This window comes from Fundulus heteroclitus, unplaced genomic scaffold (genome assembly GCF_011125445.2).
Source record: "Fundulus heteroclitus isolate FHET01 unplaced genomic scaffold, MU-UCD_Fhet_4.1 scaffold_82, whole genome shotgun sequence".
In the NCBI taxonomy this organism is placed as follows: Eukaryota; Metazoa; Chordata; class Actinopteri; order Cyprinodontiformes; family Fundulidae; genus Fundulus; species Fundulus heteroclitus.
The window spans coordinates 576,197-600,100 of NW_023397274.1; the positions used below are offsets into that span (position 1 = coordinate 576,197).

Below are 23,904 nucleotides of genomic sequence, written 5' to 3' on the forward strand. Positions count from 1 at the left end.
ATGTCCCCCCAGCTCAATTTCTGTCTCAAGCAAACCGACTTAAACGGGCCAATCAGAAGAGACATTACTTTATCGCATCTCAGCGGCCCTTTAGATGTCATAAAGCTGATTGTAAAAAAATGGCAAAAAGAAACATTTTGTTAGATCTCAGATGCCCTTGGAGTCCCTCTTTCAATAAAATTTCTGTGCATCAAAAATGATTGTATCAAGAAATCAAACTGACCAATCAGAAAAAAAATACATATTTTTGGATCTCAGCTTGTACCTCAAGCTGATGGGGATAAACAGTAAAACTGGCCAATGAGAAGAGAGATTGTTCTGAGGCATCAATGTTATCACAAGCTGATATCATATCTGGTAACATCTGATGGGCCAATCAGAAAAGCGATGTCTTTTTTGCATCTCAGCTCTAGTTTGGCCAGTTGGATTGGTGCACTCAGTTTCGATTCGTAAAGATTGAGAAAAAGTTGCACTTGGATCTCAAGAAGCAGATCCAAAGGGTTTTACATTTTTATTTCTGCTTTGTAATCATTATGCTAAACTACACAAAGCTGGATCAACAATACAAACCTTTTTCTACAGTTACACAAACCTGAGTTTCTCAGGCATTTTATTTCATAATACAAAGCTGGGTTTACAAGTACAAAAATGTTTGGCCAAAATGTGTGCCAGAAGGATAACAATCCCCCTCTGAAACGGTGCTCTGCAGTTTCAGAAATTCAAACGGGAATGCTTTGTTTATATTGTTGCATATAAATATAATTTATTATCAGTCTTAAAAATTCTTTCTTACACTTTGTACAGTAACTCGACAGATGAAACGCAAGCGAGGAACATCATGAGCGCCAGACACGGACAGGCTACATTCTCGCTATGCACAACACTGATCATGAAGCTAGAGGACAATCTGGAAATGCAAAGGCTAGCTCACTGATATTTGAAAAGATTGTTTCAAAAGGATGCAGAGTTTGCATAGACAGCGTTACAAAACCTTGGACAAATACCATTAAAAAAAACAACAAAACCATAAAGAACACTTGAACAGTCTCAAGTGCTGCTTCATTAAAGGAATGTCGCATTTATAGCTATCCATAATTATTATGCACATGATCAGCATCATCACCAAACTGATGGCTTCTGTCGTTTAATGTACAAACTTCTAAACTTCTGAGTTAAAATCTCAACCTTTGTCTCAAAGCGCTAAAGAATGTGATTCAACTCCGAACACATGAAACAAAACAAGAATTAACTGATTACTTTTTAGATTTAAATTGACCCTCACATCGTATAAGTCTCATTTTTTGGTAGAAAGCAGCTGTTTCCAGTTGCATTAGTACTAGAAAAATAAACTTGTCTGATCACAGGATTGTGTTGTGGAAATAATTACATCTGATCCTAAAAATCAGCAGTGTCATTTGATTTTTTTTTATTCTGTATGGGATATTTTTATAGACTTCAATACCAAATCTAATATCCAAATTAAATGGGGGAAAACAAAAGGGGGAAAAACTTTTAATAATTAATTAAAAAAATCACATAAAAAATAAACAAAAAAGGCACATACATAACCAAAACTCCATAATAATATATAACACTAAATAATATTGATTATTATTACAACAGATGTAAAAAGTGATCGTTTTGTTTTTTTCTGACTTATTTCCCGGGGTGTCCACCAGGTGGTGCTGTGACACAGTCAAAGAAATGAAAATGCAACTAAAATAAAGGATACTACAACATACTGAGTAACCGGTAGAATGAAAAAAAAAGGAACAAGCATAAATAGGTATGTTGTTAAATATTGTCATCAAGAATAGCAGAAAATTGACATTGATGGCTGTGTGATGCTCTCTCTGAGGCCAGTCTTTCTCCTGTGATCCGCTGACCTCTTGTTGATTGTTACTTGTGTACTGTGAGGGAATCGGCTGCACAGTCCATCCAAACAACCGGACAGCTGTTTCCAGGGAAACAAGAGCCAAGAATATCAAACTGTTGCACCAGAGAGAGGAAGGATCAGCCAGAAAAGTGACTGGCAAGGGTTCATGTTTGCTCTCCAGGTTTTTTAGACCCTTTTGTTGCCAATGTTTAACTGGGTCATGGCTGAGCAGATCTGGCTGTTTCAATACTCCCACTTCTCTCAGTGTGACCTCAGGTAGCGCTTAGGGGCGCCAACGAGCGTTTGTCACTTAGATTCCAAATTAGAGTCCTGCGTTTCCATATCCTCTCGTTCCTGTTTCTATCTTCTTCCTGTTCGGGCGTCAGCAGACGTCAGTGGTCGGTCGCAGCAGGAACGAGGCTGTCATGGCGTCCCATCTCTTCCAGTACCTGGGCCAGGCGGCTGAGGTTGCCGTCGGGAAAATGCTGCGCCTCCCACAAATCCAGGATCACTCCCGTAGGACTGGATTTGGTGGCAAAGTAGTTCAGATACCTAAATGAAAGATTGTGGAGAAAGAGGGAGAAACAGGTTAGAAAAAGATGCCAACAGGTGAATTCCAAATGAATGAGTCGACTTTCATCAAGGTATCGAGATGCAAGCAGAATTTTTATTTGATCAACATTCAAACCTAAAGAGATTTTACACACACACACACACACATATATATATACACTTTGAACTCTTTCCTTTACTAGACTTTTTAAAGAAAAACATCTCAGAAGAAAGTGAAGATGTAATAACAGCTGGGCAAAAATTCCAACGAGCTGCTAATTATGACGTACGTTCCCGCTAATTAAAACCATCAAACATCTGAGCTACACACACACTTGATTGATTTCTAAACTGTAGTTCGCCAGGTTTTAATACTTTTAAACAGACCCCCCCCCAAAAAAAGAAATGCAGATTTTTGCTTTAAGAAATGCAGATGAAAGAAATTTCTGCTGCCTGAGAACAACATTAAAGCTCTTGCCGTTTTTAATCCACAGTTTTGTAGCAGAATGGTCAAATACTCAAAAATGATTTGTAGGAAAAATCTATGGTTCATCAGAAATTTAGCAGGCCCTTTTTTTATTTTCTGTGATCTCTTTCAGCAATTAAAATAATTTTTTTCTTCACCAAGGACATATGAGGTCTGCCACTGCCTCATCATGAAGAGACTTCAGCAACTTCTATCAGAAAGTAACAACAACATGTATAGTTATGTAGATCTAAAGATTTGTTGCCTTCTATAATTATCAGCACACCTTTTTAAAGATGTGTAGAAAAACCTTGAGGTGAGGCTTGATGACATGGATGCCACTCCCTGCTGCAGCTCTGTAACCGTGATCTTTTACCCCCCCTTACCATGCTGGCCACCGTCTGCGGCAGAAAGCACTAAAACTAGATTTATTTAACACAATCTCAGTTTTGATGTGAACTTTCTGAAAGTTGCTTTGAATGTAAACATGGGTAAAAATGTTGCGCTTGCAGCCAATCCCTAAGTTAAAGATCAACACACATTTACTTGAATGGCATGTGCTCTTGCCTCTCCTATATAGAAGAACGACCAAGAAATCAGGCCTCGGCATCAATTCATATTTACAGTGTAGCGAATGGGACCAGGAAATCATTAATTATCGATTAAACTTGCAAAGCACTATTAAAAACCTAGAAAAGTGGAACGTATTACTGTGCCAGCAATTATTTTGTTGAATACAATTATTTCTTCATCTGGAAGGGTTGGATTTAAAGATTGGATTTTACCAAAGTTTTTTGAGTGAGATAATACTACTACAATAACACATGAATCTCGTTCAACACTTATTTACACATCTTTACTCGTTGCTTAAGGCACAAGTTGAACTTGTTTGAATCCAACAGGTGCTAAAAACATTACTCTGCTCATCCTGGACATTTATGGTCATATAAATAAGCGTGAGATTAGTAACCAGTGTGTATGTATGAATTTTAATGTACTTTCTTATGCTTATTATCAGTAAAACCTGTAAAAATCCTAAAGAGATTGAATTAAAATGACTGAGGAACAGAGTGTAACGTACTTAGCACGAAATGTTCAATCTTTATCTCTCTGCAAAACTAAACATTAAACAACTTCTATCCACCAATTAATATCCAAATAGAACTAAAAATACCAGATATATTTAGAAATATGAAAAAAAAACTTCATTTATGTTTTCATTCTTCAGATGCCTTATAATGGTTTTGGGAGAACAGATTCCTGAGCTTCCTAACTTCCCTTTATTCAACAACTTCGCCTCAGAGAGAAGAGCAGATAATCCACAGGAAAATCCCATTCACAGGTCTGACTGCTGCCCACATGATGCTCATGGTTCTCTTCTCTAAGCCTCCATCAATAGAGGAAAATCTTAATTATTTTTGAAATATTGCTCTCACTGAGTTGCAGGAAAAATCCTGGAGCCCTGCCGCTCACAGTAAGCTTGAGACGTCTTCAGTGGTTCTGTTTGGAATCCAGGTAGCGAAGGAGGGACATTATAAACCACTTTAACAGGGTTTAAAGCAGTCCAGACAAGCTGTAATACTTTGCCTATTGTTCTCATGTGCATTCAGCGCCCCCTTATATATTTATTGTATTTTTGCCAAATTTAAATATTCCAAATCTAACATTTTTTTTTATAAATCTGACAAAAATAACTAGAGCAAATACAAAATGTAAGTTTTTCTACATAGATGCCGACAGAAGCATAATTTCTGTCCTGCTGTATAACCCAAAGGTGCTTGAGCTGAAGATCATAAAAGGAATGTTCTCCTTCAGGATTTTTAGGTAGGGAATAGAAGTCATGTTTCCATTAATATGTCAAGTCCAGGTCCTGAAGTAAAGCAGCCCCAGATCTATATTAGCATATATTCACAGATATTATTTGTAAACCAGTGAATTAGGAGGCAGGCATGACAAAAAGTTCCTCTTGTTCAAGTTGGTCCACACAATACATATACTACTGAATCATGACCCCTGACCTTTACTGAGGCAATGAGGTCTTTTCTGACCTCCTGGAGGAGACGGTGATTTTTGGTTTACCACTTTCCCATGTTTGTGGATAATAGCTCTCGCTGTAGTTTACTGCAATCCCAAAGTCTTGTGAAAAAAATGACTTTCTAACCATTTCCAAACAGAAAAGAATCACTGACATTTTTTTCCATCTTTTATTGAATTTTTTTTTTTGTGAATCAGAGCAAGATTGGATATTTTCTGAGGTCTTTTATCTTTCTTGGTGTTGTCAGACATGCTCTGTTCAAGTCATTTATCGATGCTACTGTTATTGAAGGGATGGAAGGAGAAACTGAGATTTGAAAAACTGTGGTTATTTAAAGTTAATTCCTGATTTAACATGAGGGGCCAATTCTTTTCCCCCCACAGAGGGCCACGTTGGTGTGGAAAGGGTTCCCTCTGATAAATAAAAGCATAACCTAAAAAAAAAGGTTTTGTTTACTAAGAATAATTCTGTCTAATTTTACACTATGTCAATACGTTTGTTGAATTTAAATAATCAGTTAATGACAAAATAAGAAATGTGTATGGGAGCATCGACTGACAAATGCTTCATCGCACGTAAAATACATCCAAATTTATAAAACTGCAAAACTATAAAAATTATTCTATTTTTAATCTGACAAGAAAAGTTTATTTAAAAAAAAAAAAAAAACAGACGAATAAACAACAAAAAAGAATCACTACTAAGATGTATCGCTGGTGTAAGCTGTGAGTGAAGGGTTAGTTGAAGGCTCTTGGTAGCATTCTCCTGCCTTCATGCTGCACGCGGCAAGAGGTCCCGTCAATCTGCAGCTGCTGCCTGTGATAAGGCCGTCCTGCTGAGCTGGGATCTTATAAATGGATTCACACTGTACCTCCATCTCACACACACACACACACACACACACACACACACACACACACACACACACACACGAGAGACTCTCAAAGACGCATGGGTGACGTTTTGCCCAGAAGAGCGTCTCTCTCTATCTTCGTCTCCCTCCGTCTTTGTCTGAGTTCGCTCCAAGTCAATTAATCTCAATTCAGCTGATGTTTATCACAATGAGTCACATCCCAGCAGAACAATCACAATCAAATTAAAAATAGATTAGTTATCTGCAATTTGTCTCCGCACAATGTAGCTCTCTGCTTCTGCTAAAATGGATAATATGGCAGATAAAGATTAACACGAGCAGCCTTTTGAGTAGTTTTCTGGTTGTTGACATGATCTATCGTGCCAAACCAGACCGCAGCCTGTTGAAGTGCAATCGCTGCGTCTCGTTCGTATTCCCACCTGTCGAGGTTAAGTTTGTGGGCCAGCATCCTCCAGTCGTTGCCTCTGGTCTGCGGTGAGTCCAGGCTGCCGCACAGCTTCTGTCGGATGGAGAGGGGGATGCGGAAAGCGTTCGGCCCGACCAACGTTGTGATGTTGCTGGCGGGGTCTAGCAGAGACGTGTCGATGCTCTGGGAGTCCTGCAAACACGCAAGACGCGGATTTAAGGAGATCCGGAAAGAAAGAGCTAAATTTATTCTTACTCCTTGGACCCGTTCACATTTTGTCACAACATCAAACTTCAAATGTTGTTGAAGGGGATTTTGTATGATGGAAAAAAAACAAAAAAACAAGAGCATATTGTGAAGTGGAAGGAAGAGGATTTATGTTAAATGCACATAAAACAACTGTATTTATCCCCCCCCCCCCCGAGCGTGTTTTGTACTGATGCCTATCATTTAAATTCCAGCTGCAAGTCTTTCGGGGGATGTCTCTACCAGCTTTGCACATCCAGACACTGACTTTTTTTTTCATTCCTTTTAGAATAATAGCTTAAGCACAGTCAGTTTGGATGGAAAGCATTTAGGAACATCAATTTTTAAGTATGGCCAAAGCTTCTTAGCTGAATTTAGGTCAGGACCTTGACTAGCCTGTTGTTACACATGAATATGCTTAGATTTACACCATGGCAGTGAATGTTTATGATTATTGTCCTGTAAGGAGGTGACCCTCTGCCCCAGTCTACAGGCTTTCCTTCGGGATATCTCTGTATTTGGCTCCATCTCTCTTCCCATCAAGCCCTGACTATCTTTCTTATCCCTGCTGGAGAGAAAGAAAACATGGCATGACGCTGCCACCACCACGTTTTAACAGTGAGGATGGTCGGTTCAGTATACCTAAATGTCAAAATACCAACGCATACCTGTTTTAGTGAAATAAAGTATTGCTGATATTGCTATTAGTTTAATGAAAATTAGACCAAGGTCAGGACTGAAATGAATGTAAAAGTGAGAAAGGAAAAAAATAATGGATATGTTGTTATATCAAAACTCCAATAAATGCCCCTTTGTGTCTCTGGATATCAACTGAGAGCTCCATCAGATCCTGAGGTTAACAAAAAAAAAAAGCTTTCAACAGTAACCCAGGCTGTCCATAGCGAGAAAATCAGAGTCTAAATAGCATGTCATGCTACACAGTCCAATGGCAAAAAGCTTTTGACTGCCACATTATTGTTTAAAATATGGAAAATTTAAACCTTTGATATAAAACAATACCTCTGAGAGTGTCGTATCCAGCTGGAAAATCTGTCCTTCTCCTTCAACTTGCCGCACACATATCTTACAGCTCAGGTCTACGGTGCCCACAGAAAAGCGCTCCAGAGTAAAACAGCAGTGGAGGTTCCTCTGCGAACCGGTCCACACTTGCTGAAAGGAGAGCTCCTGCAAGAGAGGCAATAGAAGTTACTGATCCTGTCCTCCACACTGTTGGTCCGGTTCTGAAAACATGTTTAACAGAAGATTTGCAGCTTGATCTACCCCAACAGATGATTGGCTGGATAAAATTTAAAAAAAAAAGTTTCAGTTTATGCTGAGAAGGAAAAATCTCCAGTTTAGCTATTTTGTTATCAATGAAGTGAAGTCAGGAGAAGCACAGCGGTACTAAGAGATACTCAAAAGTATTTTATATGAGATGTAGACACGGGTCTGCCATTCGGTTAGACTGCAAAAAAAGTAAGAGAGAACAGATAACAGGAAGGCTGAACAAACTTACTCTTTCTACCCTGTCTAGATCTCAACCCACATCTGTCATGCTACCATTAAAATCTCTGACTAGAGGCAAGGATCAACACTACATGACGACTGCCGTTTTAGTAATGCTACACATGCTAACTGTGCTATTTGCTAAAGTTAAACTCCATAATCATTATGTGTTTGCTTTAAAATGTTAAAGGAAGTGCTCTCTCATTGACATGGAGGGGTGCCCCCTCCGTTCCAAATACTATAATGAATATTTAATGCCAGCTCATGGTAGGAGAGCTAGCTGGTTTTTTTTTCTAATGCTAATCGTGCATCTTTTCAGACTTTGTTCTTAAAGATAAATCAGGTTTGGTTGTTTGCTTATACAGGGTGAGCAATCGAAGCTTCACGAGAACGGAGATCAGAAATCGCACCCTAAATTCTCATCGGCCCATCTCTGGTGTCTAACTTACCTGGTACTTGGCCAGGAGTTTGCTCTTCCACAGCGGCTGGGGAACGTCATGGATGGAAAGTCTCAGGTTGTGGGTGCTGTCTTTAAAGTTGAGAGTCTTTGGTTCATCCAGCAGTTTTCCACCCATTTGCTTCTCCATCTGCAGAACTTCCTGCAAATTCAAACGTGTACTTTATTTGCAATGGTACGGCGTACAGTGACCTCCACAACTTCTACTGCCTCCTGTTTTCAAGGACAGCTTGTAGACGTGTCAGTCTAAAAAAAAAACAACAACAACCTTCGTCTATGTTCTTGCAGCTAGATAACAATCACCTCTCATTACCCATCCCCAAATTTAATAACTGTGTTCAATATCCCCCTCGGTACAGTAATTTCTCCTTATCTTTCCTCCACATAGTTGCATCCAGGTATTAAACAGAATTGATGTGATGAGACAACAGCAGAGCAGGGGGATAAATGCAGCTTATTGCATCGATGCAGAGGCTACGTCTTTCAGAGAGTGGCACCGTTTTTCAAACACAAGCGACAGTCTCCACATATTGTGACACGACCACACAAAAGCTTTCTCATCTCACACTCAAAACAGCCCAGTCAAAATGAAAAACTAAAGCGCGTTATTAAAGCTCAAAAACAATTTCACTCTGCCGAGCTGACCTTCAGCGGGCGGCAGAAAGATAAAGACAGAGAAAGCGCACGCATGTGCTGCTGGGCGTGTACCTTGAGTGCGTCTTGAGTGTCGTCCAGGCAGTAAACGCGGATGTGGTACTCCATGGCGGGGCAGGTGACGGGGCCGAAGATGGCGAGTTTGAGGCGCTTAATGGTGGACGCGCTGAGAGATTGGCCCACGAGGCAGTATGTACCCAGTGTCTCCGTCAAGATGTGGCACGCCTCTTCGTCCATCTGGATGTAGCACGGCGTGGTGAAGTTTTCCTCTCCTACTACCACCACATCCTGCGGCACAGACACGGAGACAGAAATAGCCATGAATTTAAATACCCATTGCCCCGTGTAGTATTATAATTGTACTTTATCTTAAGACACTGAAAGCAAAAATGGACTAAATTAACAACGGGAGAGAGACGATCTGGGTTTAAAGATGACTCATGTCGTCAAAGGCTATTATTACTGCTGACAAGGTCTGCATGAGTCTGAACTGAACAGCGTTGGTACAAAAAAGTGAAGCAGCATCATTTTGGCCAAGGATGTCTCAGCTGTCTCAACAGGCTAATTTTCCTGCTCACCATACCAAAAAATGCCGCTATTCAAATGCATGTAGATTCATCAGCTATCGGACAAAACAACACACAACAAAATATAGAGAAGGTGTTCCGCATGCAAAAGAAGGCTAAAACTACCCGTCACTCTAATGTGTGCGACATCACAAAATTGGTTTAGTTGGAAATGATTCGGAAAACATTTCATTGGCCAAAGGATATTTCGTTAGATGCTATGCTGCGGTCTTACAACTCAAAGATGATCAGCAACCCTATATTCCTCTAAGGATTGCAGCAAATTTAGAAAACTATATATGATGTGTATTTGTGCTGTTTTTAGTAGCATGGCGATTGTGGACTGCTCTTTAATAGCCTGGCCAGCCAGACTGACTTACATGGAGCTTAAGTCAGTCTGGTAGCGCTCCATCCTCTCCAGAATTACCCATAATGCAGCAGCACTTTTCTGCTACCATAACAGTCAAGATACAGACAGAGATTTTTGTTGCTTGGTGCCTTTCAAGATTAAGAAAGTGCACGTGAGTACACCATGGCTCCTATGATTCTTTAGACAAAAGCGACAAAAAATAAATAAAATGGATAAAATGAATGGAATTCACTGGAGAGTTTATTCGATAGCATGACATGTTTCACAGACTACAAAAACAGAGCGAGTCGCTTGGGAGTTTTTTTTGCGTCACATCCGTAGTTATCTGATTGGTCCTAACCTGTTGACGCTGATCCTGTTAGTCCCGCCTTTGAAATTGGGCTCTACCAGCAGGTTTTCAGACTGATATTCTGTGTATATGGCATAAGTCAAGGCTAGCTCTTTAAGGCCAAAGCAGCCATGGTTCCAAGAGCATTATTACACATTATTTGTTGTGTGTAGGATGAAGTGCTAGACTCGGTATGAGGTCATTGAGGCCTGTTCTGTCTGATTTGCTCATGTGTGTATAGGCCACGCCTCATTGATGAGCTATATCTACCATGCTGCACCAAGGACATGAACGTGTCCCCGTTATGACAATGAACCACAATAACCTCACTATGGAAGTCTTTTGCATGCTGAACAACAGTGATGGGGAGTTCTCTAATTCCTTGATGGACCTGAGAAGACCACTCCCCGAGTCCCGTAAAGACCCTGAATTAATGACACAATGTGTTGAACATAAAATCTTTTAAAACCTAGGAGAGTGAAAAGATGATTAGTTAATTTCTTGGGTTGGAGATGATTGAACACCTAGTGTGTAAAATAGTATACTTAAAGAATTGCAAGCCTTGCTTTGAAAACCAGTGTACGAGTTACAGCTTTAACGTACCCGCCGAAACAAGCATCTGATTTTGCAGCAGGTTGGATTCCTTTCTGTTTACTGTCCCGCTTTGTAATTACTGAGTAAATTCAAATGAATTTTAATGTCAAAGCACAATTAAGGTTCTGACCTTTTAAAGAAAGCTACGTCCTCTTGAAATATTAATGCGTGTGTTTTGGTGTGTGACTCCCTCTGACACCCGGTCGTTATGTATGCCAGATAATGGAACATGTAGTATTCAGGCCGTCTGGAGTTGACCCCTTTAATGGCGCTATCGCCTGGACATATTTCTCTTTCATTAAGACCATCCTGTCTGAGGCGACTCACGCCTCCTCCGTCTTCCCAATCTACCCTCTCTATCTCTCTCTCTCTCTCCCTCTCCAGCTTTCCGGATCTTGATCTATCAATCACACTCTCTCTCTCTCTGAGTCTAACAAACACTCCTGCCAGCAGCACACTGGTATTAATTCAACCCATTATAAGAGACAGAAGAGGAATTACAGCGTTTTATTGTGAGCTATGCCATTTAACAGCAGTTTTATGGCAGATCATTAGACTCTTTAACTGCTCCTGTGGGAAGGCACCGGGGGCTTTCCTATTGTGGGATAATGAGAACACACAGTAGAAAAAGTCAGCTTGTACTTTGTTTATACAGTGCGAGCACAAACAAAAGCAATCGAGCGAGCAAACACAGCTTTAATTTATTCACACAGCACATCTTTCAGATCAGATGAGCATTTTATTCCTGAGGATTTTTTGGGGAATTTATACTGCAGCAAGTCCCAAAAATGCCTCGATATACGCGCTTCGGTCATGATAAACATGCTTATGGAGGGTGTGTGTATTTGTGAGGGATGGATGGAAGGGGAGCCGGTATCCTGGATGAACAGAAAACTCAGAATAAATGTGAATGACCTACTCAGTGATGCTTATCTCCATTTTTTCCATTAAAATGATGAATACTATATATACTCCATTTAGACAGAGTCACCAATACAGTACGAACGTTGGGCTTAAGAAAACTGATTTTGACCAGCTTCCATCTCTGACTGGGTAAACACGTAACCACTGTTTTTCTTCTTATTTAAAAATGATCAGTTAAAGGGGACATATCATGCTCTTAAATACCTTCTTTTTCACATTTAAATCATTCAGTTGTGATCCATAAAAAGTGGAACGGCAATGCTTTTGTCTGAATTCCTGATTATGTGTGCCCCACAGCCTCTCTTTTGCCACTGTTCTGAGATGCCTCTGAGAGCAACTCGTTTTGGTGCTGTCTCTTTAAATGCAAATGAGGCCATTCACACCCTGTCCCCCACCAGGTCACAGAGCATTACACTCCACCTCGTTTGTCCATTTTTGTAGTATGCTGGGGGACGGTGTAATGACTTGTGTGTGTTAATACACCCAACAACCGAGCATTTCACTTATCCACTTGTAGCTGCGGCATCCTTCAGCTTGGATTACAAAACTGAGCTGAAAAATAAATGACCCATACAGAACATAAAGATATCTACGCAGCACCTGGACAGACTAAATAAAAAAGTTCTCTACTCCTAGAGAACTTCAAGTACACAACAAACATGTATTTAAGGGCTAAAAAAAAGTATATTGTGCATGATATGTCCCCTTTAACACTAAAGTTTGTAGGTTTACCCCCAAAGTAATTAATCAGTTTCAATGAGCTATTTGAGACCAGTTTTGGTGGTACAAAAAAAATCTTGACCTCTTGACCGCTTGTCTTTTAAAATAAGAGCGTTAAAGCCATTATTTAGTGACAAACTAAAAGAGAGCATTGCATCAGATACCGGCTGACACTAAGAAGACGACTTTGATCCGGGTTAAACTGCAGCATTGAACGTTTTGAATCTCACATTCATTTAGATAATCAGCTTCCACACACCACGTCTGCTTTATATGAACCAGAGCCAGGCTTTCATTTTGCTGGCTGGACTGGGGTTTTCTTGGCAAACAATTTCCCAGTAAAATAAAGTTCACAATGAGCTTCTTGGAAGATTTCTTAGGAAATCTCACAAGGCTGACTCTTATAATGAAATTTGCTCTTGACAAAAAAAAAAAAAAGAGATTGTAATGCCCTCTCAACGATTTATTTATAATTTGAACTACTAAACCATTTGAATAGGTTCACATTTGACCAGACCTTTTAGTGATAAGGGTGGAAGTACAGTTTATACAAATGACCTTTAAGTGGTTAGAAGATGTCCGTGTCTCTGTGTGACAGTGGCTCTCCTCAAATATGCACACATCATAACAATGAGGGCACAGCCGTTCTCAAGCAAATGTCAGGATGTACTCAGTTTATACAGTCACGTTTAATAAATTAAGAGTATAAGGCTCATTTGTCAGATTAAAAGTACAAATTGAAAGTAACAACCTTTAAGCAGGTAATTTTTGTCAAGCCAACTTTTCTGTATTAAAATTGTTTTTTTGTCTAATGTTATAATTTAAACTTCCATTAGCTGTAAGCAGAACATCATCACAATTAAAACAAAGTCCATAAGTAATCTATAACGTGTTTCACTTAGTAAATTGAGTTACTAAAATAAACAAATTCTTCAGTCTTGTTCCAAGTTATTGAAAACTGTGATACAGGTTTTTGTCAGACTGAACTTGAGGCGCACCAGAAGAAATCCAGCAGCGTTGGAAGATTGCATTGCAAGATTTTAGTATTGTTAGCTATATTGAAAAAAAACTGCAAATGTTTAACTTTGGAAATAAAAAAAAACTATTTTAGACAGCAATGATGGGGCTTGTACAGATGGTACTGTGTGGATCTGTCTGACTGTTTAAACAATAAATATCACAAGATCCTCACAAATGTTTGAGAAGCTTTAAACATTACGGTTGGATGTCTTGAGCGCAGTAGGGAGGATTTTGAGGTTCTAGCTGATTTTTGTTCTAAAGATTAATGATTGGTTTGTGTCTTCCGAAGCATGTTGTAGTAAATCATTTCATGGCGCTCCAAAGCGATAAATATATAGTTTTTGCAGCACTGGATGTTTCGCCTGGAGAACAGGGAATTCAAACTTGATGGGGAGTCCATCATTGTTCAGCTTGAAGAACTGTTTTGTACGCCTGAGCACAAACCTGTGTAACATCAAGTCAGCCTGTGCAGTTCTGCAAAGTATTGTTCTGGACAGATGGCTTAACTTTGTGCTCTGGAGCCAGAAGAACTGATTTGTGTCCGAGGGCTGTCAGATAAAACAGAACCTTATCCAAGACATAAAATGTGACTCTTAAATATTTATATTTGGGAAGTATATTGACGAGACACTACACAACATTCGCAAATTTCTTTTGTGCGCGAAACCGTGCTTCAAGCTTCTCTCTTGAGAAACTGTCACTTTCAAATTTGAGAGAAATGTTTCTTCTTTTATTTTTGTTTTTTGTTTGCCAATTCCATAAATTCAGTAGGCAAGGTTGCCAAGGCTTTGATAAAAAATATATATATAATGGTATGTAAATGGTAACAGCTTTAAGCCTCTTCACTGTCTATTTTTAAATCAGCTCTGAAAACCCACCTTTTCTCATTAGCTTTGGACGTAGCATGACAGAGCTCACCTTATTCATTTTATTCAAGTTTCTTGTAACATCTTTTACGTGTTTTAGATTGTATATTGCTCAAATTTATTATAGTATATTGTATCTGTTTTTCTATCGTACCTTACTGCAGTTGCAACGCCTTTTATGTGTGCTGTGAATATTTGTTTAGCACTTTGGTCAGCTAAGCTGCTTTAAAGTGCTTATAAACAAAGTTGGCTTGGCTTAAGCCACCAGATTTTAAACGTCCCGTTTCAACACGGGGATCAGTCAGTTACTGTTTCACATACAGTATCTATCTAATTTAAAATTTTGCTTACAAGTACTGTATGTATGCACCTTAATCTATATTTACCATATTTTGATTAAAAACTGCAATAAGAAGAAAAGAAGAAGCAGATTTATAGAAGGGACAACATATTTAACCTTAAGCATCCAATTGTGATGTGATCTGATCACTGGAGCTCCACGCAAATCATTTCCAATAACTCTCAGTGCACAACAGCACATGTATCAAAGCATGGCATTATATGGACTAATCTAAGTGTAATCGCAGTCCCAGAGATCAGACGTTTACTCTTTCAGCACTAGATTAGAGCAGAGGTTCAAACCAAAGGTACCGTAGCTGTTCTCTTTCATTCCATCTACTGCTCAGAGGAACATCACCTTTCTTCTTTGCTCTTTACTCAGCACACAGCAAAGCTTTAAATTAACCAAATGCATGTTAAATGATACCATCGTGGATCTGATTTCAACTTCAAGGGAGGCCATCTCAGTGCCTTACAACACATTTTCAAAGCTGACTGAGGTTGACAGGCGTTAGCAAGCACGCGGGTCTCTCGGTTTTCCTGTGAATCCAAAATCTTACCTCCCACTGGTTCTGCTGGGACTGGCTCTTGAGCTGGATCAGCCAGTCCTGCTGACCGTCACACACAGCACAGTGATGCATGGTGATGATGACGGGCCGTGTCAGCAGGGCCCCAGGAGGCCCGCAGCTCACTATGGGGCTGAGCACTGTTTGGCCATCTTCCACAGAAGGCCTGAGGGTTCCATATAGAGAAAGAACAAAACACACATGCTGCTCAGTGACAGTGCCGACAAAGAGTCCCTGTGTGAGCGTGATAGGGCACAGCGGACAGGGGTAAACACGGCTCTCGGGGTGTTGAGAGGCGCTCCGTACCTGAGGTTGTCCTTCCTCTGAACGGTCACGTACATCTCATAGACTCTGCCTTGAGGAATGGCCCCCGCCGGTATGAGCAGACTGACCCCTGAGGAACAAATGGACAGGAAACGAGCATGAAACCAAAGCTGCGAGTCGGCTGGCACACCAGAGGAGAATATCTGTTGTATTTAGGGTACTTCTGTGTGTGTCCTGCTTAATTTAGAGCGGAAATCGTACATATACACGCTACACTGAAGGTTTAAATAAATATTAGTTTTAAAAGATTGCAAAGACACCAATTAACGTTATATCATCTAGTAACGTTTGGCATCGCTATCATATCTAAAGTGTCAGCAGTGAGACACTGTAGCATCAAGCTTGGCAATACTGCAACAGGACAGTTGGAAAAAAGCTGCTCACACTCATAATTATCTAAAGAATTATGCAAAACCTTGTAAAAAAAAAAAAGGTGAAAATAGAGATGGATGGATGATGGATACAACAATATTGGATAACAATATTTTAGGTTTTTTTGTGCCTTTTCCCATACTATCAGACTGTTTTTCCCTGACTCTGTGCCACAGTAATAACATTTACTCTCGCATAAAACTCGCATTTTATTGCCTGCTTCCGTGATATCGGAAATGATGCCGGATTTCATTTCTACAATCAATGATCTCCCTTCTCTTCATAGCATTGCTATATAGCTGCAGCCATCACAATTTACATTTTTCCATCTCAGATTGATTTGAAATGATGTGTTGTCTCATGGGTTTCTATTTTTTTTTTTTTTTTTTTTTTTTTTTAGAAACAAATCCATCAAATTCCCTCATGCATACAGACAATCTAGGCTTTTCTGTCTCAGGAGGGGGGGTGTTAAGATAGCACACTGATTTCCATTGTAATTGTAGCAAACTTCTCAAAAAGGTGACAGACAGGTTCTCCCTTCAATCATAGATCTGGCACGCAGAAACGCTGCGATGCATTTTAAAATGCAAAAAAAAAAAAAAAAAAAAAAACAGCCACACGGTGTGTGTCACCAAATATTTCATTACTCTGACACACAAACATATCGAATATCAAATGCCCTTTCGGCCCCACACTGTCTATGCAACATAATGAGGTGAGAACATTTTTCAGGTAACATAAAGAAGAGGGAAGAAAATAACTGGAGAAATATGAGAAGTCTGTGCATCCTTTAATGTCACAGTTAGTTTGTCTATGCCTGTCAACACGCATCTGTGGTGTGATCCTTACAGCCTGCATGTGTTTGAAGTGAAGACAGCATGGCTAATGTAAGATGCCTGAAACTAGAACACCTCGACTTCAGCGCTTCTGGTGAAGGCACCTCAGGTATCCATCAACTCCTGTCACACTGTGCGCAGTCAGCTCCCTGATAGGTTGCATATGGCTAAGCATATCACTTCAAAGTCACATCTGTTTGTATGTTTTATGTAGTGGTGGTAAAGTATAACAGGCCGCCAAAGTCTGGAAGCGGAGCAGCACGTCTACTGTACAATGTTGGCTTTAACACAGAAAACTGAGAGTGTGTTGAGAGCTAGATGTGGATTATGGGTGCTTTAGTATGTGGAATGTGTGAGGTTTTACCCGTCAAAAAGTTATAGTATTTGGGCCTGATTTTGATTACTTTATAAAAGGCATTCATATCAATAACTTCTATGGAAAATAAGTATAGGTAGATTTTTAGGTCTTTTTATTTGCCTTGTATTTTCTTATTTTGTTGACATGTCAAATAAATTAATAATGTTACTACATTGGCGTTATCTCCCTCCCTGGGGTGGCTGGACTCCACTTTAGCGATCAGTTGAGGAGCTCCGTCATCCGGGGGAGCTCGAAGCAGAGCTGCTGCTTCCCCTCTTAGAAAGGAGTCATTTGACGTGGTTTAGGCATCTGATCGGGCCACCGGCGCCTCCTTTTGGAGGCTTTCTGGGCACGTCCTACTGGGAGGAGACCCTGAACTCGCTGGAGAGTTCGATTCGTACTTCATCTATTCAGGTAGGGACAGGTCGAGTCAGTTCAACACGCTTTCATTCGTTTTCTATTACAATTGAGTAGCATCTCAATGGGGCGGGATCTTTAAACTTTAAACTAACACTACCTAACGCTAGCTTGCTGCAATAATAGTGCTCATGCACAATAAACTCAGCGTAAAATGATTTAACAGTTGAAGATATTAGTTATTAAAACATGCTGTGACTTGTGACACCTCCCACTAGCCAATCAGTGATCGACAGGCAGCTGACGTCGCGTTTTTCAGCGTGACTTGGAACGGTGGCAACCTCAGGCAGGCAGGTACTAAGTATAGTAACTGTTCCACATAACTTGTTACTAATAGAAAAGCAAATAGCGTGACCCAACCCATAGCGAACTGTTCTGAGTTTGTAATACTGGAAAAGGGGCATATAGTATATCCTGTCTGGCCTTGAAACACCTTGGGACCCCCCCATAATGAGCTGGAGGGTGTCCCAGGGAGAGGGATGACTAGGTTCCCTTCCTCAAACCGGTTGTGCCTGCAACCCAATTCAATCTGAGAGACAGACAATGAATGGATGGACAGAGGGATGAATGGATGCATTATTTCATACAGAAATTAACTGCTGCAATCCTCAGCCAGTGAGGTTTTGACATTTTATTTGTCTTACAATCCTCCGTTCTGCGCTGTGGACGGATTAATAAACTTGCGTCCTCTTCCAACCTTGTTTGTAACTGTGTTAGTTTTTATTCTTAAAACTAAATAGCATGCTCTCTCATTTCCTACTCATTTTGAAAAGAGTCTTAGAGAAAGTGTGCTTCTCTGATGCATCATATTTATTACCCCAGGGTAACCAAATAAAGCTTCCAAGAAAAAAGTTAATTTAAAAAAGTCAAATATAAATTACAAAATGTGTCTTTTATAGTTATTTTAGAAGACTTGTAAAATAAAACCATTGTTTCTCAGCACGGGATTATTCCCTGATGAATAAATGTGTTCAAATATTGGATTTTTTTTTTGAAAATTTTAAGTTTGGTAGGAAAATGCGACACAAATTTATTTGAAACCTGTTACCCTAGAGAGGTGCCCACAAACACTGAAGGCGGAGTGCATTTCTATTGAAGAATAAATCAACACACAAATATTGAAGGTCTTCTTCTCAATGCTTTACCTGAGTTGGGAACAATCAGTTGTCCCCCCTGCGAGCTGAAGGAGCCAAGAGCGGTGCAGGAGGGATCCCGCGTACGGAGCAGCGTCTGCGTGCGGCGGCCCATCGTGCTGTCGCTGTTGTCCAGCAGGCAGTGCGGCAGCTTGGGGGACAGCTTGGAGGACAGCTCCCCTCCCAGGTCATCCTGTGGGGTCACCAGGCCCGAGGAGTTGTACACCTTAATCTTCAGGTTAGGCAGAGGATCTAGCAGGGGGGAGTTGGTCATGGGGATTTTGTCGGCCACGTCGTGGAGGGCGTAAACGGGGCCGCGGTACATGGCGGCCGCTGAGGTCAGGTCAGGGGGTGCTGTTAGGAGATCAGCTAAAAAAAAAAAAAAAAAAAAAAAACAGAAAAAGGGAAAGCTGAATAAATAAGGGGCTGCACTTTTTGTAATTGGGAGGAAGGAAAAAAAAAACACAAAACTGAATTCAACCAGCTGCTTTGCTTTACTCAGTTGCTTTTCACTCATTAAGGAAGTCTGCTTCAGTGGCAACATACCTAACTCTGTCTGAGAAGTTTTAGGTGCAGCTGTGATTCATGAAGAACAGATGGCATCACAAGAACCAAGTTTACCCCGTAGGTAGCCTGCAAATTAAGCTCCACGCCCACTAAGCTTTTCTACCACAGGATTTCCTAAGTCACACATTATGCCACAGAAGCCGATCAAATTTGAAGCGATTATTTGTTGTTTATAAAATGTCAGTAACTGTGTTGAGTATAATTTGCGTTGAGAGGGGCACTGCAGGGAGGAGATTGCAGATACAGGCAGAGAATAAACCACACGCACACACAAAAAAAAGGTCTTGGTGTGAAAATTGGTGCAATGTGTTACAAATTAAAGCAGAATGATAAAACCAATAACTGTAACATTATCACATCATTTAGAACATAAAAAGCTTCTGTATTTCACAATAGAATTGTCTATCCTATCAAAAGAAATAGAAAAGTTTTACCCCGTTTTTTTCTCCAAAGTTTCTTGAATGCATCGTGTACACAAGCTGTGATAAAATGCAGGTGAGCTTATTTGCTGTGGTTTAAAAAGGGTTATATTGAGTTAAATATTTAGGATGTGAGGCAATTAGAGCAAGAGAGTTAAAGTGTAAACGAAAAGCATCAGGGACAATACATGACTTGTTAACCACATTTTTGGATCAGTTATTACTGTCAGAGCTGAGCAGTTTAAAAAGTCACTTTAACATGTCTGACAACATGAAGAAGGCTAAAAATAAATAAATAAATAAAACACACCATACCCCAATTTAAAGAAATTCAAGAACTAATGAGAAACACAGTCAATGACATCAGTCAGTCTGAAAAGCGTTACAAAGCCAGCTCTAAGGCCATTTATTACACATGTAGAAAACACAGAGAACCGGTAACCCTTCCCAGGAGTTGCTCAGCCAGACTAAAAATCACTCTAAGGACTCATCCAGAAGTCCGTCATGTGACCCAGAACAACATCTAAATCTCTGCAGGCCTCAATGGCCTCAGTTAACACAAGTCTTTATGATTCAAGAAGTAAAGAGACTGGGCAAAAATGGGAGAGTTTCAAGGCTGAAACCAATCAAGTTGCAGCGTTTTGGTTTAAGACGGAACATTCTGATGCAACGAAAGCAAGAGCCGCTGAGCCCACATCGTAACCAACATAAACATGGCAGCGCAGGAGGATCACATCTGTTTTTTAAGAATCCATGATTTCATCTTACGTTTTGATTTGAGAACCATGATTGGCTAAAACCAAGCTTTGGGAGGCGGGAGCTAGGTGTTGTTTCGCCCAATCACCTCGGAGAGTTCTGCTGAATGTCTCACCTTTCCCCAAGCAGATCTAATGGGCGCGGTCCCTGATTTATAACGTGCAGGACCAGAGTGCTGCGCATCAATCTGGCTGTCCACGTTAGCTCAACTTAATTGTGACAGAAAAACTAGAAAGATGAAATATGTAACGTGTTTGAGGTATGAACAAGCCTTACTAGGACCAGTAGACTACATTATGAAGTGCTCTGCAGACAGATCCCTTTATTGCCATTCAGCATATCTAACACACCGAAATGTTGTTAAAAAGCAGTCCTTTTCGCTGCAGCATACAGAATAAGGCGTTGGGGAAAAAATAGAGAAAAGAACATTATAAGACACACTTGAAGACAAACTAGAACAATAAAAACAAAGAAAAGCTACTGCAGGGGTAAATAACAAAAAGAGAAATGAAACAGAAATAACAAAATCACTGCATGTTCATTGTTGGTGAACTGATTTTTGGGTAAATATATAGTCAGAGTAGCAGAGAGTAAGCTGCAAGGCTTTTGTCAGAGCGCTCACAACCCTGCAAGGAGGGAAGCTTTTTCTGGGTCTTTCTTTCTTGTTCTCATGACCCTGATCCTACCCATGGCCCCAGGGTAGGGTGTCAAGAAGAAATTGTCCAGGGTGCGCAGTCACAAAGATTTATTTAATGCACAAGTTAACATCATTTCCCACTTAAAGAAAATAAACCACTATGACGTATTATTATAAGAAACCAAGGGGCACGGTGGTGCAGGGCTAGAGCACGCAATCCAGAGGTCTCAGTCCCCGTTGTCACACGACTTTCTCTTCTGTCCTAACCCCATTTCCTGTCAGGCTATGGTCAAATAAAGACAACTAGTGCCACAAAATGAAACAATCTGGATAATTGCATAAGCAAACGTTAATCAATCAACAGATAACCCATTGGAGGAAGTGGGTTATATATATAGTATATATATTACTCCCGTTACACTAATTATTTGACTACATAGTAAAGTATAACAAACCTAAATTATATTATCTGCTAACACATATTTTACTAGCAATTACAGCTTAAAGCCTTGAGGATTGTCTCTCCCTTTATCTTTATGTTCATTGGTAATTAACCGCTTCAGATAATACTGAAGACCATGATTCTGACCACCCCCCACCCCTGGTGCATCCCTTTGTATGTTGCTCCCTGACAGGGACAACAGTAGGCCTGGCCCTGGCACGAAACCTTGACTTCTCCTTTGAAATGCGGCGAACCTAAGTTACGCTTTTTAGAACCAAATTCACCCAACTTTTCAGGATGATATATTATGGAAGAAAAAACCTGAAAACTTTGTTATAATAAGCTTTATAAAAAAAAAAGTCACACAATTGTGTTTTCTCGCTCTAATCTTAATTCAAATTGCTGCCGCCAGTTATTATTCTAATGCTTTACTTTTAAAACCAGCATCAAGTGCCGATGAGTCACCACAGCTCAGCACTGTGGCACCTAGATTCTGATTATGCTAAAATGATAGGCTGTAGTTTGGCCTTCCTTCACTTATTTAAATCATCATACCATGTCAGTCACATAAACATAGGCTGCACACTCATCCTTAGTCCAAAGAGCACATTTACATCCACATCATCACAGACAAACTGGCTACTTCAGAGCATCTGAGTCAAGCAAACCTCAACAGGGTGACGTTATGGGCTGCTGATGCAAGACACTCCAGATTTATCGCAAGATATTTAGGTTACCTTGAACTAATGTGCTGCACATGTCACTTGTGCGTCAACTAAATATTATTTGCCAAGTTTATTCAATGCTTCTTCGGTGGACCAACATGTTTAAAACAGAAAAAAAATAAAAAATGATTTAGGTTTAATTTCACATGACTCATAAAAAATGCAAGTAGTCTGAGTAGAAACTCATTGACTTTAAACTTTTACTGGTGTAATACTAGAAATATTACTGCATCTGTAAACTTGGACTGACTTATTAATTGTGTTCAAATTATTTAAATTGATTGCTCTAATCGAAAACGTGAGCATAACGCAGAAAAATGTAGTGACTAACAGATAAATAATTGAATCTCCTCTCTGACCCACCTTTGCGTGCCGTCTTGATGCTGACCGGTTGGAACCCGCCGTTCAGGGCGGACGAATCGATGATGTCAGAGCTGAACTCCCGGTGGTTCTTCCTGTAGATGAAGAGCGCCACGACGACGGAGATAACCAGGCACAGGATCACAGCGATGACTATACCCACATAGAGAGCTACGTCATCCGTACTGGGAGCCACTGGGGGAGGGAATAGAATACAGATAGAAAAAAGAGTCTTTTTAAGAGCTCATGAGTTTGCATCAGCAAGATTAGCCGTTCTCTTTTAACATGCAGGAGTTGTGATAAAGGAATTATCAGCAGACTAATATCCTGGTTGAGGATTGAGCCGGATATTAACAGCCATGGAACAGGAAAATAAATGAAGAAAGCTAATTTGTTTTTTTTTTTCTTCTTTTCTTTAACTTCCTTTTCCAAAACAAGTTACACGGCAACATTTACATACACAGCTTTCACAGCGAAACAAGTTCAAATCATTACTTCTGCCCTAAAGAGCAGAGATTACACAAATTCAAATCAGGTTATTCCTTCTTTTTTTTTAAAACCTATCCTGAATAGGAGTGTAGCATTAAGAATTGCTGTCTTAAAAAAAATCTGGTTATTCCTTAAAAGAAACAAAGCTGCTCCATGTTTGAGAGGAAGCAGTACACAAGGCCTCTATAATGTGATAATTAACATGAATTAACAGATAATGATGATAAGAGCCTGGCAAAAACAACACGGTTAAGATATATGGCCACCCCAAGCGCTAACAGAGCGGCAGGCCGATCCCTACTCACACGCAAGATCAAAAGTTCTTGGACACATAGGCGTGCAGGATTTCATCTTCAAATCACAGCGCCCCATGCTGAAGTTCAGAGCCCGTCTCTGGCTTTGTTCTTACACACTGCCGATAAGATCTAGACATAGCTTGGATTTCTCAAATTGTCTTTCATCTTCGCCCGCCTCCCCAAAAGTCTTTCTGTCCACTTTCCAGCTGGTGAAACCTCCGTGATTAGTTGGCCAGGCATGGAGGGATATATGCAGCTGCTGCAGCCAGACAGTGAAGAACAGATCAGGCCTTTTAATTAGATGCTGACTGACAGTCTGAACTCTGTGGTGCTCCGCGAAGAATGTCCTTCAGTGTCACAACTTGACAAATGGGGCGGGGTGGGTGGGTGGGGGACTTCTTTCTAGGT

The 23,904-nt window shown here is 40.2% G+C and overlaps 1 protein-coding gene across 3 annotated transcripts in view; it reads right to left on the reverse strand.

Moving 5' to 3' along the window:
• Window positions 1-737: 737 nt before the first annotated feature.
• Window positions 738-23,904, reverse strand: part of unc5c (unc-5 netrin receptor C) — a 181,407-nt gene continuing 158,240 nt past the window's right edge. For all 3 annotated transcript variants that reach the window (XM_036134443.1, XM_021319809.2, XM_021319808.2), the window contains 9 exons: window positions 22,715-22,906; window positions 18,818-19,174; window positions 15,672-15,759; window positions 15,360-15,531; window positions 9,127-9,360; window positions 8,411-8,560; window positions 7,476-7,640; window positions 6,223-6,401; window positions 738-2,428 (listed from right to left, as the gene is read on the reverse strand). In XM_036134443.1, coding sequence (XP_035990336.1) covers window positions 2,269-2,428; window positions 6,223-6,401; window positions 7,476-7,640; window positions 8,411-8,560; window positions 9,127-9,360; window positions 15,360-15,531; window positions 15,672-15,759; window positions 18,818-19,174; window positions 22,715-22,906 — 1,697 coding nt within the window. In that variant the 3' untranslated portion in view covers window positions 738-2,268. The remainder of the gene's footprint in view (window positions 2,429-6,222; window positions 6,402-7,475; window positions 7,641-8,410; window positions 8,561-9,126; window positions 9,361-15,359; window positions 15,532-15,671; window positions 15,760-18,817; window positions 19,175-22,714; window positions 22,907-23,904) is intronic.